The 16,810-nt window shown below is 44.2% G+C and overlaps 1 protein-coding gene across 1 annotated transcript; it reads left to right on the forward strand.

The window, feature by feature from the left end:
- The first annotated feature begins 92 nt into the window (after positions 1–92).
- On the forward strand, positions 93–998 carry LOC125523922 (photosystem II reaction center W protein, chloroplastic-like). The gene is made up of 2 exons (XM_048688996.1): positions 93–372; positions 468–998. Exons 1-2 carry the CDS (start codon positions 312–314, stop codon positions 794–796), a joined length of 390 nt encoding a protein of 129 aa, XP_048544953.1. The 5' UTR covers positions 93–311; the 3' UTR covers positions 797–998.
- Positions 999–16,810: the final 15,812 nt, after the last annotated feature.

A 16,810-nucleotide genomic window follows, 5' to 3' on the forward strand; every position in this document is an offset into this window, starting at 1 on the left:
CTTTGCAACCTTCTGATACTTATGGCACTTGTAGATGGTTTTGCTTTGATGATGTGTTGGATCTGTCGCCCACCATTCCAACCTCAACTCTGGTGGGGTTTGCATTGTTGGAATGTCGTTTCACCGTGCAAGCCTCTGGTTACTTTTCCGTTAGGTGCCTGTGGTGTCCAGTTGGCAAATGCCAATTGGACCCAAGAGGATAGGACATATACGGCGCTGGGATACCCAGAGAATTTGCTCACCTTCACTTCAGTTGGTTCCCCTGCTCTTGCTGCACTGCATCTCCCCCGGGAGCTCAGGCCAGGTCTACAATGGCAATGATCAGCCCTGCCGCCGCCACCGTCGTCGCCGCCAGGCCGGCCCAAGCTCTAGGTAGGCAACCTTGTCAATTGTCATCCTCTGTAAGAATGTCGACCATATGAAGTTTGTTAATGTTGAGACGCTGATGCTGGGGCGCTGGGCTGCAGGGCTCCCTCAGCTGAGGGTGACCAGGGCTGAGAAGCTGAGGTGCGCCTACTCCAAGGACGGCAAGGAGGAGGCGGCTGCGGCGACTCCGGCGGTCGTGAAAGGCGTGCCTCTGCTGGCCGCGGCGAGCGCAGCCATGACGGCGGCGTCCCCGGCGCTGGCGCTGGTGGACGAGCGGATGTCGACGGAGGGCACGGGGCTGAGCCTGGGGCTGAGCAACAACCTGCTGGGGTGGATCCTGCTGGGCGTGTTCGGCCTCATCTGGTCCCTCTACACCGTCTACTCCTCCACCCTCGACGACGACGACGAGTCCGGCGGCCTCTCCCTCTGAAGTCCCGCCACCACCACCATCTTCCTCTTCCTCCTGCCCGCCTGCCTCATCCTTGAAAGCTTTGCGTAATTACCGTCAGCCTAAGCATGGACGAATGCTGAGTTACTGATTACGTAGGAGAAATGTAAGATGCAGTATGTCAGTGTTAAACCGTTTTAACTTGTTGTTTGGATCTTCAACGCAAATCTCGTTGCCAGTACTACGAAGCAAGTCCAGTTGAGAAAAGCATATCTACCATGTATGGGATATCCCATGCATGGTACAACCGATTCATCTAGTTGGATTTGGTTACATGCACATGCGTTCCCATTTTCTCCATCAATATTGACAACTTTTTCAATAGCTAGCTTTGTGACAGAGATTAATTACCCAGTACCCACCCATGTCTTTTCATATGGTTTCCAAGTTTGCATCCATTTTATCTTTCCAACTTTTCCAATAGTCTAGTTTATAAACGTTTTGAATATTTGTGTAAAAATCTATGTAACAAAGTGATGTAGTCTAGAACACGAAGAAACCTACTATAACTTGATAAGAACACATGTTGAATATAAACTCGTAATATTATGTTTGAAACAAATTTACCAAGTGCTACCAAGTTGCCTGTGCATCAATTTGAAATCTCTAGGTATTTCAATACATTATGTACAATCTGTTAGGCAAATGTCTATGATTTTTGGTTGTTTCATTAAGTTAAATCATGTTTGAAAATTCAAATTTTATTATAATATATTCGACATTGGTCTCGTTTCATAGCTCTCATCCCTAGGAACACAAATATACAAAGAGATTGGAAAACACACTTTTGAATCAAAGATAAACAAACATGAAAATCAAATGAAAAAGAATCGAGTGGATAAGTAGAAACAGAGAGAAGCCGAATTGATTGTATTGTGTATAGTACACAACCACAGTGCATGTGTCAGCATGCATGCATGGGATATCCCGTGCATGATAGAAAATCCGTTCTCAAGTCCAGTTGTGTTAATTCATCCATGGCCCACACAAGCCTTGGGGCTCGAAGTAAGATCCAACACGTCCCTTGATTTTTATCCCTCCGTAGATAAATATAAAAGTGTTTAGATCACTCTACCCTCCTATATTTCTTTACAGAGGGAGTAGTATATACAAATGCATGTACACAGACGTTGGCACTTAAATTCAAGGAACAAACAGGCCTTGTGTATAGTTACCCACTTGTACACGTCCCAAAATGGTAACTCACTTCTGAAACTAGGTGGTAACTTTAAAACTCGGAAAAATTGAAGAGAACAATCAAAAGTGGGATATAGTTTCAAACTGAAAATTAATTAGGATTACTAAATCTCAGTTGACTAAGATTTAATGAAGTCTCAGTCGATACTATATTCGTGAGATCTTGCATAAAGATTCGTGTAAAATTTCTTTTAAATTGTTTTTTACTTCTTTTTATATGTTCTATTACTTGACTCTTGGTCGACTGAGATTATACCTGGCCATCCCTCGGGCTGGGCCGGGCTTCGGGCCGGGCCTGACCAAGCCCGAGGCAGAAAACCTAGGCCCAAGCTCAGCCCGACCTGGCCGTCGTGCCTACTTTTTTAGGCCCAAGCCTGACCCGTCAGAGGAAAAGCCCACCGGTCCTCGGGCCAGGCCCCTTCCCTAAAACGTGAAATACCAAAGCACAGGTCTGGCCCGACGTGTGCTTCGGGCTCAAAACTCAGGCCCAGGCCCGGCCCGGCGTGTGCCTCGGGCCGGGCCGGGTCAGGCGAGGCGGACCGAGTATCCTGTGGCCAGGTATAACTGAGATCTAGACATGCACAAAAAGTAATCGTTGATTGGGTGGATAACTTACATGTTAATGGTGGGTAGCTTTTGGGTAAAAAAAGTATCGTCGAAATATTTTAATATAGGATCTAATTTTGAAAATCTTGACGTGACTAGTCCAACGGTAAAAACGGATCATAAATCGGATAAGCGTTTTGAGATACAGAACATTTTGAATTTTTGAATTTTGCATTTACTATAGGATGATGTCAGCCATTTTATCATTTAGTGCATGCATTCAAACTAGTGGCGGCAGGACTGTGAGAACTTGTTTTTCGAGCGTGCGAGTGGGAGTTAGTGGTTAAGACAAAATTTGTCCCAACCACCGTTGTGTTCATAGTCTCTGTCCATTGTCCGTTCTGTTAACCCAAACGGGAAAAAGCGGACAAAATCCGTATCCGTTTGGGTCGGCCGGTTAGAGTTGCCCTAACATCCTATGATTATGTCAAATTTAGGGCATCCTATGGCTACTCGCATCCTTATCCTATATACTTAAGAAGTTCATCCCCACTTTCTCAATTATCTTAATATGCAAGCTATCCACGTCACCACACATGTCCCACTCATCCCACCCCTATTTATCTTGACATGCATCTGCCCACGTCAATGCATCCAGCCACATCAGCAACTATTGCCCGCATGCATTCCATTACCGAGCACAAGCTGGCCAATAAGAAGTTTCATTCATTTTTTTAGTAGGTACCATCCCCTAAAGGTCGTTTCCTCTTCCGTCTTCTGATTTCTGAAACGGACGAGGCAGCCTAAGAGCCTAGATGCCTCATCTTAATCTCCTCCCCACCGCATTTTCTCTCCAGCGAACAGAGCGGGCTTTACAACTGCACATCTCATCTTCCATGCCTCCTCCGCCGTTCTCCCATGCCACAACTGTCTCGTGTGAGACATACCCCCAGCCACTGGTTTTCTCCGCCGGCTTTCCGCGGGGTTATCTCGAATTGTGGTCTCCTTCCCTGTGTGCTCCTCCGGCGCGACCACCTGTTCTCTCACCTTCGACGGCTCTCCGACTACGGCGCGACCACCGGCCCCCTCGCCTCCGACGGCTCTCCGACTATGGCGCGACCACCAGTTCCCTCGCCTTTCACGGCTCTCCGACTACGGCCCGACCGACGCTCCATTGCCTTCGACGGCTCTCAACTCCGGCGCGACTGCAATTTTTCCTTTTTGTCGATCTGAGCTCGTGCAAGTGGTGAGCAAGACGACCAAGTTGTTCTCAATCGACTTTAATTCTCCTCCGTTTAGGCTCCCAGGCTGATGTTGTTCATGCCATCTGATGGTTGCTTAAATTTCAACATGTTGACCTGGACTTCCGGAGTACTTCTATTCTTAGTTAATCAATGGCCTGCATGAGAAATATTCACTCACCTTCGCTTCATGAAATCAGCCTGCAGATATCTCGCGCCTGTGCACCAGATCATTTCTCTCACCGTTAATTTGTCCGTTGATTTCTCACCATTTATCCGATGCCTTTTGTGTTGCTATCCATTGATGATCTACTGGTTTGTTATATATATTTGTTCTCTGCATGTAAATATGTAAAAGCATAGACTGTATATTGCTTCCTTTTGATATCATCTGGTCATTGTCTTTCAGTTTTATATGTTTCTTTGGATTTGCACAATATGTTGCATGTACCTTGGAACATTCAGTAAATGTGGTATGAGAACACTTATTTTCCAATTATTTGTGCAGTTTTGATGTGAAGGCATTGTGGTTGTATTATATATACGGTACTCATTCCAGAAATCTATCTGGCTTTCATGTTTCAGAGATGATATATATGTTCCAGGAAATTTGTTCGAGAGAGTTCGGAATATATTCATTTCAAGCTTGCTATTAATGCAGTATGGGAAGACTATCATAGCGCCTGCATCACATCTGAAGTGTGTCTGGAAAACATGTTGCACCATACAACAAATACATTGAGAGGTCCACCGCTGAGACATTGACACATTTCTTCAATGTATCTCCGGCTGCATTTGATGAGATTTTCTGTGAGATTTGGCTTCTATTAGAGAAGTGAGACATGATGATATAGATAAATATTTATGCTGCCCGACATACAACATAGGTCTCAGTTGCTACTCAAATATTATGTTACCCTACTATACTACAGGATAAGCTTCCTATATTACAGGATAACCTTTCCTATGATATCCATGTATACATTATTATTGTATTTAAGCATATAAGAGTTCAAAAAATTGGGTTGTTAGCACGGTGCAGCCAATGATGTTCACTTCGCCAACAATAAACAGCGATTAAGGTGGCAATCTCGATTTTTTGGGCACAAGTTCTTACTCAATAAAGAACTACCAAGGTATGAATGATATGAATTTTTATCATTAATTAAGCTTAATACAATCAATGATATTTTTCAATATATCAGTACATTACCAATGCACATATCAACCACAATAAAAAAACTTCTGACTTTATATATCATTCTATCAAAGGTTCAAATAGACATGCATTTATATATTTCATTTCGTAGTTTCACTATTTACTCACTCCATAAATCCTCTCCTGTACATCACTACAAATTCCCGCAGCAACGGCGCGGGGTATCATCTAGTTTTAAGAGTTTCTAGCACAAAATAAAAATATAAAAATGAACAACAAACATGCAGAAACAACAAAACTGAAAGGTTTGAACATCCATTAAGTGCCAAAAGCAAAACTTGACCATTTATTAAGAGAATAGAAAGAAAACAAATAAAAACAAAAATAATAAATCCCAAACTTTCGGATTTTAAGTATGACAACCTGAACATGAAATACCCAAGCCCAGGTCTGGCCCGACGTGTGCTTCGGGCTCAAAACTCAGGCCTAGGTCCCGCCCGGCGTGTGCCTCGGGCCGGGTCGGGCGAGGCGGACCGAGTATCCCGTGGCCAGATATAACTGAGATCTAGCCACGCATAAAAAGTAATAATTGATCGGGTGGACAATTTACATGTTAATGGTGGGTAGCTTTTGGGTAAACAAAGTATCGTCGAAACATTTTAATATAGGATCTAATTTCAAAAAATCTTGCAACAGTGAAAACAGATCATAAATCGAATAAATGTTTTGAGCTACAAAACATTTTGAATTTTTGAATTTCGCATTTACTATAAGATGACGTCAGCAATTTTATCATTTAGTGCATGCATTCAAACTAGTGGCAGGATTGTGAGAACTTGTTTTTCGAGCGTGCAAGTGGGAGTCAGTGGTTAAGACAAAATTTATCCTAACCACTGTTGCGTTCATAGTCCCTGCCCGGACATAGTCCCTGTCCGTTGTCCGTTCTGTTAACCCAAACGAAAAAAAACCCGGACAAAATCAGTATCCATTTGGGTCGACCGGTTAGAGTAGCCCTAACATCTTATGGTTACGTCAAATTCACGGCATCCTATGGCTACCCACGTCCTTATTTTAGGAGTTTTTAGCATGAAATAAAAATATAAAAATGAACAGCAAACATGCAGAAACAGCAAAACCGAAAGGTTTGAACATCCATTAAGTGCCAAAAGCAAAACTTGACCATTCATTCAAACTTGACCATTAATCCCTTGCTTTCCCTCCGTGCCTTCTTGTCCGTAAGTGTAGGATTTTCGTTAATTTACTCGATCCAGATGCAAATTAATTATCGCGTATGAACCTAGCGATCTGATCGCCCCCATTCTTTACGTCTCTCCATGTATGTGTACCTACGGCAAGAAGACGAAGTTGACTCGGGCCTCTGGGATCGATGGAGAGCTCCGGAAGGCGTGTGCGGTGTCTATACGTTGTTAGAGATCGAGCAAGTACAGCAATAATAGTGGGTTATAAGATTGTTTTCGATTCGTAGCACTTTTGATAATGTAGAGGAGAGAGGCAATGAGAAAAAAAGAGGTGGACTCTTATTCATGAGTGTCCTTATGTGAAAAAGGTAAAGGAGAGAAAAGAGAAAGATGAATAACCTATATTTTCAGAAAAGCTTTCAATCTATTAATCTTGAACAACGACAGTGCAACGGATAGTAGAAATAATAAAGATTACATCCAGGTCTGTAGACCACCTATCGATGACGACAAACACTGAAGCGAGCCGATGTCATCGCCCCTCCCTCGCCGAAGCCAGACAAAACTTGTTGTAATAGACAAATGAGAAGTTGTCATGCTAAGGCCCCATAGGACAAGCACACTAGAACAACAACCGGTGTCGTTGAAGAGTAGCGTAGATCGGAATGATCCAACCTGAAAACACACGAACGTAGATGAACTACGACAAGATCCGAGCAAATCCACCATGGACAGATCCGTATTATGGAGTAGTAGTGTTTGTTTGTTTCATTGTCGGTAAAAAATAGCCATGTCATGAACCAACATCTCATCTTACAACTACTACAACAAAGTGTATGTAGTTTAATGAGAGGTGAAATATACTCTCTCGCTGCCATAATATGGTACATATGAGATTTTTTTTAATGTCAAACTATGTAAACTTTGACCAAGTTTATTGCGAAAATTATCTATTTCTACTATGTTAAATGTACAACATATGAAAATATACTTCATGATGAATCCAATGTATTAATTTGGTATTATAGATGTTCATTTTTCATATAAACTTGGTCAAAGTTTTTATAGTTTGACTTTAAAAAAAATCTCACATGCACTACATTTTGGCAAGGATGGATAATATACAAGGTATTTCTCATTGTTTTTTGAAGCTTGTGCAAAGATTATTGGTTCATGAAAATACAACCCCTCCTCTCCTCACTTATTCTATGCTATGACATAAAAAAATCCTATGTGGCAAAATCTACCGACAACTATCTTACAAGTATTGGAGACGCCATAAGTGCGATAAACAAACTCTACAACGACTTGGGTGTCCCGACCTTATGTCGGGTGGGTATTGCGTGGACTATTCTTTAGGGTAAATGGCAGCTGAGGGACCCCGACCCCCTCCTCCTTCCTCGCCCTAGCGTCGCCTCCCCCGGGGGCGGTTGGGGCGGCGTATCGGCCCTTCCCTCTGGCCCCTCCTCCTCCCTCTTCCCCCGCCGCCACCAGCGGGCGCCCCCGGATCTGGCCCAGGTGGTGTTGGCGGCGGCAGGACCTCCATTCCCCGTGCAACTCCTCTTCCGAGGCAGGGGTGACGACGGCAGCCCGGCGCCCTGGTGGTGGTGCCCGACGGCCAGCATGGTGGTGGCGCCTTCCTTGGGGGCTGGGCGTTGCGGGGTGGCTGGCGATGCGACCCTGGCCCAGATCTGGTCCCGTATGGCCCCATCTGGGCTCTAGCGGGCCAGCTCCGGCGCGTCCTCGTTGCCTCCTGCGCGGTGTGGAGGGGAAGCTCGGACGAGGGGCGGCGACGCCGATGGCATGCTCTCTGCAGCGCACTGGCGGGAGCTTCACGGGCATTTCAGAGCCCGGCCGGGCCTGGTTTGCTCCTGCTGGCGTGTCTGGTCCGATACCGTTGTTGACGGTGGAGGTCATGCCCTCCCGCAGGCCGACAATACTGCTGCCCCGAGTCCCGACTCTTTTTCTTCATGTGCAGGCCTCACCCCACGGTGCTGTTGTGAGACAACGTGGATGGCTTCATGATCGTGTTCGCGCAGGGTGGTGGCCGGTATGGTGGAGTGCTCCGGAGCGCCCGGGGTGATGGTTGGGATCGGGTGAAATCCCTGTCGGCATATCCGACACTGACGCAGTGGCGCCTGAGGATGCTGCCGGACCTCCCTGGAGGGCGTCGGGGGCTACCCTTCCTCTCTCCTCGCCGCGTATCGGGAGAAACCCTTGAAAGCAGCGCCGTCATCGCCACGTTCCTTCTTGAAGGTGTTGTTTGGTACCAGCGCTTCGGAGTCTAGGAGGTTGGTTGGAAATCTCCAGTGGGCGCAGCGGTCGCGAGGCTTCTTCGTTTTTTGTTGATCTGCTGGTGTCGGCATTTGTTCCTTTTGTATTTTCTCATTCGTTTCTTTTAGGCATGATTGTACTGCTTCCGATCCAGCACTTATCGATGGTTGTATCGGTGTTGTTACTTTGTAATACAAAGCGGGGGAAAACCCTTTCTCGGTGATTTTATGTCAGGTGTACCGTCCAACTTACAAATCCAATGGAAAAATAAGGCTATAATGATCTGTATGACTAGATATATAGTTCGTCGTCGTCGTCGTAGTAGTTAAACTTCATGCTGAGATGCCTCTCCTCCGTTCAAGTCTTCATCCTCTGTTGGGCTCATCTTGGCCATTGCCCTCCTCTTTGTTCAGCTTTTCGACGAAAGCGTCGTGGTCGGCTTTGGCCTCCAAATAATCCTCGAGACTGAGCTACGACCTCCTGGCCACCTTGTCATAGTAGTCGTCGTCGAGCTCGACGTAGGCCTTGGCCTGCTGCTCCTGGCGCAGCTTGTCCTGGGACGCCTTGAGCTGCCTGTTGAGGTCGTTAAAGAAATCCACCGCGTCGTTCCACATCTCCTTGCACTGAGTCTCGTCGTCGTCGTCTAAACGGGGAATAGTTTTGTACTCATGGGAAAGGAGATCCTCAACCTCCTCTGGCGGCATCCGGTAAGACATTTTCCTCTTGTCGTCGGCACCCGCGGGCTGGGTCGGGAGCGCCGCCGCATCAGCCCCAGGCCGCTCCAGTTGCCCTCTTCACCGGCCATCGCCTCGCCGCAAGATGGATCGATCGATCACACGCAAACGCAGGTTTGGTTTTTTTTAGACAACGTTCGCGAAGCTTTTATTGATTCGTCACAATGTTTACAGGAACGGATGATAAGTTTTCAGGGTGTCTTAATTAAACATGGTGGCCATCACCAAAAGATAAAGCATGCTTCACTAGGTTGTGAGCTTCAAAATTTAAGCTTCTAAACTCATGACTGAGATTACAAAAATCAAAAGCTAAAGAATGTTCAACTATTTCATGAATAATTGCACCATAGCTCGCCAAATTCTCTTTATTTAAATCCTGCACCACCGTTTCGCAATCCGATGCGACTTGTATGCGCCTCAAATAGAGATCATCCGCCAAAGCAAGCGCTTCTCTGATGGCGAGAGCTTCCAACGTCGGAGGATCTACAATGTATTTGAAAGAGAGAGTCGACGCTCCCATGAACATACCTCTGTCATCTCTGCAAATAACCCCAACTGCTCCACCATACCTGGTCACTGTTGCGCCAACATTGAACTTGGCATCCCCTTGGGGCGGGGTTACCCATCGCCTCGGCCTTGCACTGGTTGGAGTGAGCGTCGATGGAGACCTTGAATTAGTCACTTGGACCTCACCTATATATTTAGATATGAAGCTGTCAACAGAATAAGGTGGCTGAAATATATGCTCGTGAATTGCCTTCCTCCTGGCGGCCCATATTGCCCAGAGTGTCACCACTAGTCGAACAAAGAGTTGTTTCGTCAATATTTCATGCATAGAAAACAGCCACTCCTTCGGGCACACTTCCACACGGTCGACCATATGCTGCACCAACTCCTCCGGGGCCAATGCCCACACACTTGCCGCCATCGGACATGAAATAAGAGCATGTTTCCAAGTGTCAACAGCCCCACATATCAGGCAAGTATCCTCTGTTGCCATGTGACGATGCTTAAGGAGCGAACCCGTTGGCATGGATTGACGAACCAGTCGCCACACGAACACCTTGAGTTTTGATGGAACTTGCATGTGCCAGATCATGGACCACTTCTTCGTCTCTTGATGCTCGTAGGATGTACCGTCCTCCTCATATAATCAAGCCTCCCTGCTATGTTTCGTCCTTAGTATCATCCGGTAAGCTGAGCGAACACTAAACATTCCTCGAGGCTCCTCATGCCAGCCCCAAAAATCCCCCACACGACGTGTGCATAAAGGAATCCGTAGGATCTTTTCTGCGTCAAAGTGAGTGAACAGTGAGCGTACCAAGTTTTCATTCCATGTTGCCGACGTTGCATCTATGAGCTGCACCACCTTATCCGACGGGTTATGAACAAGTGAACTGATGGGTCTCTTGATGCCGTCGCGTGGGATCCAATTATGCCTCCAAATATCCGTTGTCTCTCCATCTCCAATGCGCCTAATGACACCTTGTGCCAGAATGTCACGGCCATCCAATATCGCCCGCCAAATCTGGGATGGATGCGGCCCAAGTTCGGCTTCGAGGAGAGAACAGTGCGGGAAGTATACTGCCTTGAGAATACGCGCACTCAGCGAAGTGCTATCTGTAAGGGTACGCCATGCTTGCCTTGCCAGAAGTGCAAGGTTAAAAATCTCCATGTCACGAAATCCCAGGCCTCCCAAGTGCTTTGGTAGAGTCATTATATCCCACGCTACCCAGCTCGCCTTTCTCTTACCATGCTTGGAGCCCCACCAAAACTGTCGGATAAGTGACATTATGCTCTCACACAAACCTTGTGGCAATCTGAAGCAAGACATAGAGTAGACCGGTATAGCTTGTGCAACAGATTTGATCAAAACTTCTTTGCCAGCAGCTGATAATAATTTCTCCATCCACCCTTTGATTTTCTCCCACACACGGTCCCGGAGATATTTAAACGTACACTAGTAGAAAACAGGGCTTTGGTTCGGGCAGGGCAAGCCCATTAGTCCCGGTTCAGTCATGAACCGGGACCCATGGGGGCATTCGTCACGGTTCTTTAGCCCAGGGGGCCGGCCGGGGCCTCGCGGGTATTGGTCCCGGTTTGTATGGACCCATTAGTCCCAGTTCTAGGCACGAACCGGGACCAATGGGCCTCGCTCCTGGCCCACAAACATTGGTCCCGGTTCTTGGCTCGAACCGGGACAGAAGGTTGGGCTTTAATCCCGGTTCCAGCCACGAACCTGAACTAATGAGTTGCCTACATATACCCCGTCGCCGCAACAGAGCACTCCACGGTGCTCTGTTTTTTCTGGCCGGCGAGGAGAGGACATTTGGGTGCTCTAGCTCACCTCCTATGCACATGAGGTGTTCGATGAAATTCCCAAGCCACGCTAGTTAAGTTTTCTCCTCTCGAAGCTCGACCTCCAAGCTCCATTTTCTCCGAGATTTGTCTAGGTTTAGCGGTCCGTCATGTCCCGTCCCCGTCTTCACCGTCGTCGATCGCCCGCGCCGATCTCGTCGCCTGCACCACCATGGTGAGCCTCTTGTTCTTATCTTCTTCTGAAAGAAAAAAAATTCTTACTTTAGATATATACTTGTCTAATTTTCTTACTTTTATTATTGCTTGTTATTATATAGTGCAATGATTTTGGTATCCGCCTCCGTCGGCCCTCGTCCTGGCTATGATTCGGATGTGGTATATATATATATTATCTTTTATAACTATTTGGTTCATTTATTGTTTATGACAATTAAGCCCATCAAGTTGACATAGATTTTATTTATGTAGGAGGTAGTTGAACCGGAAATTCCAACCGACCCTATTGTCGAGAGGTTAAATTTAGTTGAAGAAGAAAACAATTACTTGAAGGAAAAAATAAAAAAAAATTGAGGAGGAGAAGATGATATTGGAGTTGCATGTTGCGGATGTCGTCGATGATCACAAGATCAAGATGGATGCAATGCAGTTGAAGATTAGAAAGATTAGAAAATATGTCATTCATACCAAGGCTTGGTATCATTATGCCGTTGGATCAATTTTTACCTTGGTTGTGATTATAATCGCATTTGTTGTTGCATTGAAAGGTTTACATAGTTTTAATGTATGGTTTAACTAGATGCTCTGGAGAGCTATATGTTGTTCAATGAGAACTATGTATGTACTTTGTTTTTAATGTGATGATGAACTTCTATTAATTTGGTCACTTATCTATTCATGAGAGCTATATGTACTAAATTGATGATGTGGCTTTGAATGGTGCATTTTGAACACAGAAAAACTATGGAGTTCAAACAAGTTCAAAAAAAAATGAAATCCCTTTGTAACAGACGAGTTTCCGTACGAAACCCTCATACTTCGAAAGAGATTGTCCGTTTTGTAACCGAAGTGCATTCATTTTTTGCCGTAACCCTCTCTACTTTGTTGCACATGCTATGTGGGTGAAATGATGATACCATGCCAACTTTCAACCTTTTCAGCGTTCATTTGAAATGCTTTTCAATTTCAGGGTCTTATAGCTCAAAATAATCAGTAAATGCATGAAAAATAACAAATGAAGTCAGAAAGGGTTGAAAATTGATGATGTGACTTTGAATGGTGCATTTTGAACACAGAAAACTCTGAAGTACAAATAAGTTCAAAAAAATGAAATCCCTTTGTAACACATGAGTTTCCCTATGAAACCCTCATACTTCGAAAGAGATTGTCCATTTTGTACACGAAGTGCATCCAATTTTTGCCGTAACCCTCTCTACTTTCTTGCACATGCTATGTGGGTGAAATGATGATACCATGCCAACTTTCAACCTTTTCAGAGTTCATTTGAAACGCTTTTCAATTTCAGGGTCTTATAGCTCAAAATAATCAGTAAATGCATGAAAAATAACAAATGAAGTCAGAAAGGGTTGAAAATTGATGATGTGGCTTTGAATGGTGCATTTTGAACACAGAAAAACTCTGGAGTTCAAATAAGTTCAAAAAATGAAATCCCTTTGTAACAGACGAGTTTCCGTATGAAACCCTCATACTTCGAAAGAGATTGTCCGTTTTGTACACGAAGTGCATCCAGTTTTTGTCGTAACCCTCTCTATTTTCTTGCACATGCTATGTGGATGAAATGATGATACCATGCCAACTTTCAACCTTTTCAGAGTTTATTTGAAATGCTTTTCAATTTCAAGGTCTTATAGCTGAAAATAATCAGTAAATGCATGAAAAATAACAAATGAAGTCAGAAAGAGTTGAAAATTGATGATGTGGCTTTGAATGGTGCATTTTGAACACAGAAAAACTCCGGTGTTCAAACAAGTTTAAAAAAAAGAAAATTCCTTTATAACAGACGAGTTTCCGTATGAATCCCTCATACTTCGAAAGAGATTGTTTGTTTTGTACACGAAGTGCATCCAGTTTTTGCCGTAACCCTCTCTACTTTCTTGCACATGCTATGTGGATGAAATGATGATACAATGCAAAGAAAAAATTAACTAAAAAACTTTTATAAAACTCTGATAGCAAAAGGAATGAACTAAAAAGCTTTTATAAACCTATAGTATTTTTAAACTAAAATTATATAAAATTCATGCCACTAAAATTATCAAAGTATTTTCTGTTCAAAACATGAAAAGCAGAAAGAAACAAAATAAACTTTAATAAAAAGTAGAAACAAAATTAAATAAATGAAAATTTAATAAAATAAATAAGTAGAAACAAAATAAACTTTATAAAAGTAAAATAAATAAACTTCAATAAAATAAATAAAATAAACTTTATAAAATAAAAAAATTTACTATAATAAATAAGTAGACACAAAATAAAATATTTTTTATAAAATAAAGAAGTAGAAACAAAATAAACTTCATAAAAATAAAATAAATAAACTTTAATAAAATAAATAAAAATAGCAACAGTAAGTTTTTTGTTGTAAGTAGAAACAAAATAAAATAAATAAAGCAATAAAAAAATTAAAAAAAGTGCCAACTACTTGGCCACCACGACCTGAATACGACTAGAAACCCTACTATTGGCCAGGATTCAGGCCCGCAGAAGGCCCAGTAGGCCCATCAGGCATAGCAGTGACAATTAGGCCCGTAAGCCTGCAATCGAGAGGAGCTCGAGAGGGGTGCGGCAGTGGGGCTTATAAACCACCCCGCGCCCCTCTCAACTAGCGAGGTGGGACTAAAGTTTTGGCCACGAGGAGCACGAGGCCTTTGATGGTATTCGTACCGGTTTGTGCCACCAACCGGTACGAATGCCACCCTTTGGTACCGGTTGTCCTTTGGTCCCGGTTGGTGGCACCAACCGGGACTAAAGGGGGCATTGGTCCCGGTTGGTGCCACGAACCGGTACCAATGCCCTGGATATATAAGAAAACACTTAGCAGTTTCGATGAAATCCATCACTTCTTCTCCCCCGACGCCCCTGCTCCTCCTCGTCGCCGTCGCCGCCCGACGCCCCTGCTCCACCTTGCCGTCGCCGCCGCCACCGATGCCGTCAGGATGCTCAACGTCGCCGTCGCCGCCGCCACCGACGCCGTCAGGCTGCTCAACGTCGCCGCCGCCGGCGCTGATGCCCTCTGCCCTGACGACGGCGTCGACCCTCGCGCCCCTGCCGGCCCCGACGCGTCGCCCACCGTGCCTCGCCGCTCCCTGTGAGCACCAGCCTGCTCCTGTGCCCCTCCCCTGTCCCGCGCCCCTGCGCCCCTACCCTGCCCCGCCGGCGCCGGCCCCTCCACCGTGCCCGCGGTGCTATTATATTTGTAGATGTTTTTAGATATTTTTTAGATGGTTTAGATGCTATTCTTAGATGTTTTTACATGTTTTTTAGATTATTTTAGTTTATGTTTAGTTTAGTTTTAAGATTAGGAAAATTTTGGATGTGTAGTTATATTTATTTAGATGTCTAGTTAATTTAGATGTTGTAATTTGTTCATAAAAATTGTGCACTTTTGTATAGAAACTTTATTTTTTTCATATGTACGAAAATGTAGAGCGAAAAGTTTTATATATGCAAAAGTTACATTTTTAGAAAAGTTTTATATATCTAGCTAGGAAAGGAAAGAAGAAGAAAAATAATGAGAGGAAAAAGGAAAATAAGAAGAGGAAGAAGAGGAGAAATAAATAAGAAGAGGAAAAAAGAAGAAAAAGAAGAGGAGAAGAAGAAAGGAATAGAGGAGAAGAAGAGAAAATAGAATTTAGGAAGAAGGAAAACAAAAAGGAGAAGAAGAGGAGAGGAAGAAGAGGAGAAATAAATAAGAAGAGGAAAAAGGTAAAAAAAGAGGAGAAAAAGAAAGGAGAAGAAGAGAAGCCTCTATTCCTTTCTTCTTATCCTCTTTTTTTTTTCTTTTTTTTCTTCGATCTTCTCCTCTATTCCTTTCTTCTTCTCCTTTTTTTTATTTCTTCTTCGTCTTCTTATTTTTTATCGGGTATGTCATTGTCGATATACCTCATCCCCGATAACTTCGACATGAGGGGGGGGAGGGGTCGCCGAGGGTTTGAGGGGCGAGGGTCGGGAACTAGCTAGGGTAGAGGGTCGAGGGTCACTGAGGGGTCGAGGGTCGCTGAGGGTTCGAGGGTCGAGGGGTCGTCGTATGTCGTCGTTGTCGATATACCCCCTCTCGACCGTGATAACTTATACCACGGGAGCACCCCCCCGGCCATCTCGCTCGACCAAAACTCTCTAGGACACCCAAACTGTAGAAAAAAACGATGTCAGTCTCCTACCCCCTCCCGCCACGCCCCTACCCGAAACTCTCTCGAGGCCACCCAAATTTACCAAGTTAAAAGAGCGTTGTCGTCGAGGACACTCCATACCCTTGAAGCGTTGTCGAGGCCACCCCAAACCCTTGAAGCGTTGCCGATCGAGGCCACCCCAAACCCTAGAGAAGCAGCGTCGAGGCCACTAATTAATATGATTCCTTATTGTGATTAGCTAGCTAGTTCTACGTTTGATGCTAATATATCCATCTGTCATGTTTGAATATTAATTGCCATGTTGTAAAAATTTGCAGAAACTATGGACCCCCGAGACGAAGCAACAGAAGCGATATCATGTGGTGAATAAAATGACTCTCCAAGCAAAACACATATCATGTGGTGAATAAAAATATAGCTCCAAGTAAAGTTACCGATGAACCAAGACGAAAGAGGGGATGCCTTCCGGGGCATCCCCAAGCTTAGGCTTTTTGGTGTCCTTGAATTTTACCTTGGGGTGCCATGGGCATCCCCAAGCTTAGGCTCTTGCCACTCTTTGTTCCATAATCCATCAAGACTTTTAACCAAAACTTGAAAACTTCACAACACAAAACTCAAAATAGAAAATCTCGTGAGCTCCGTTAGCGAAAGAAAACAAAACACCACTTCAAGGTATTGTAATGAACTCATTATTTATTTATATTGGTGTTAAACCTACTTTATTCCAACTTCTCTATGGTTTATAAACTCTTTTACTAGCATAGATTCATCAAAATAAGCAAACAACACACGAAAAACAGAATCTGTCAAAAACAGAACAGTCTGTAGTAATCTGTAGCTAACGCAAACTTCTGGGACCCCAAAAATTCTAAAATAAATTGCTGGACATGAGGAATTTATCTATTAATCATCTTAAAAAATAATTAACTAAATATCACCCTCCAATAAAAAATGGGAGCA

This window comes from Triticum urartu, chromosome 1 (genome assembly GCF_003073215.2).
Source record: "Triticum urartu cultivar G1812 chromosome 1, Tu2.1, whole genome shotgun sequence".
In the NCBI taxonomy this organism is placed as follows: domain Eukaryota; kingdom Viridiplantae; phylum Streptophyta; class Magnoliopsida; order Poales; family Poaceae; genus Triticum; species Triticum urartu.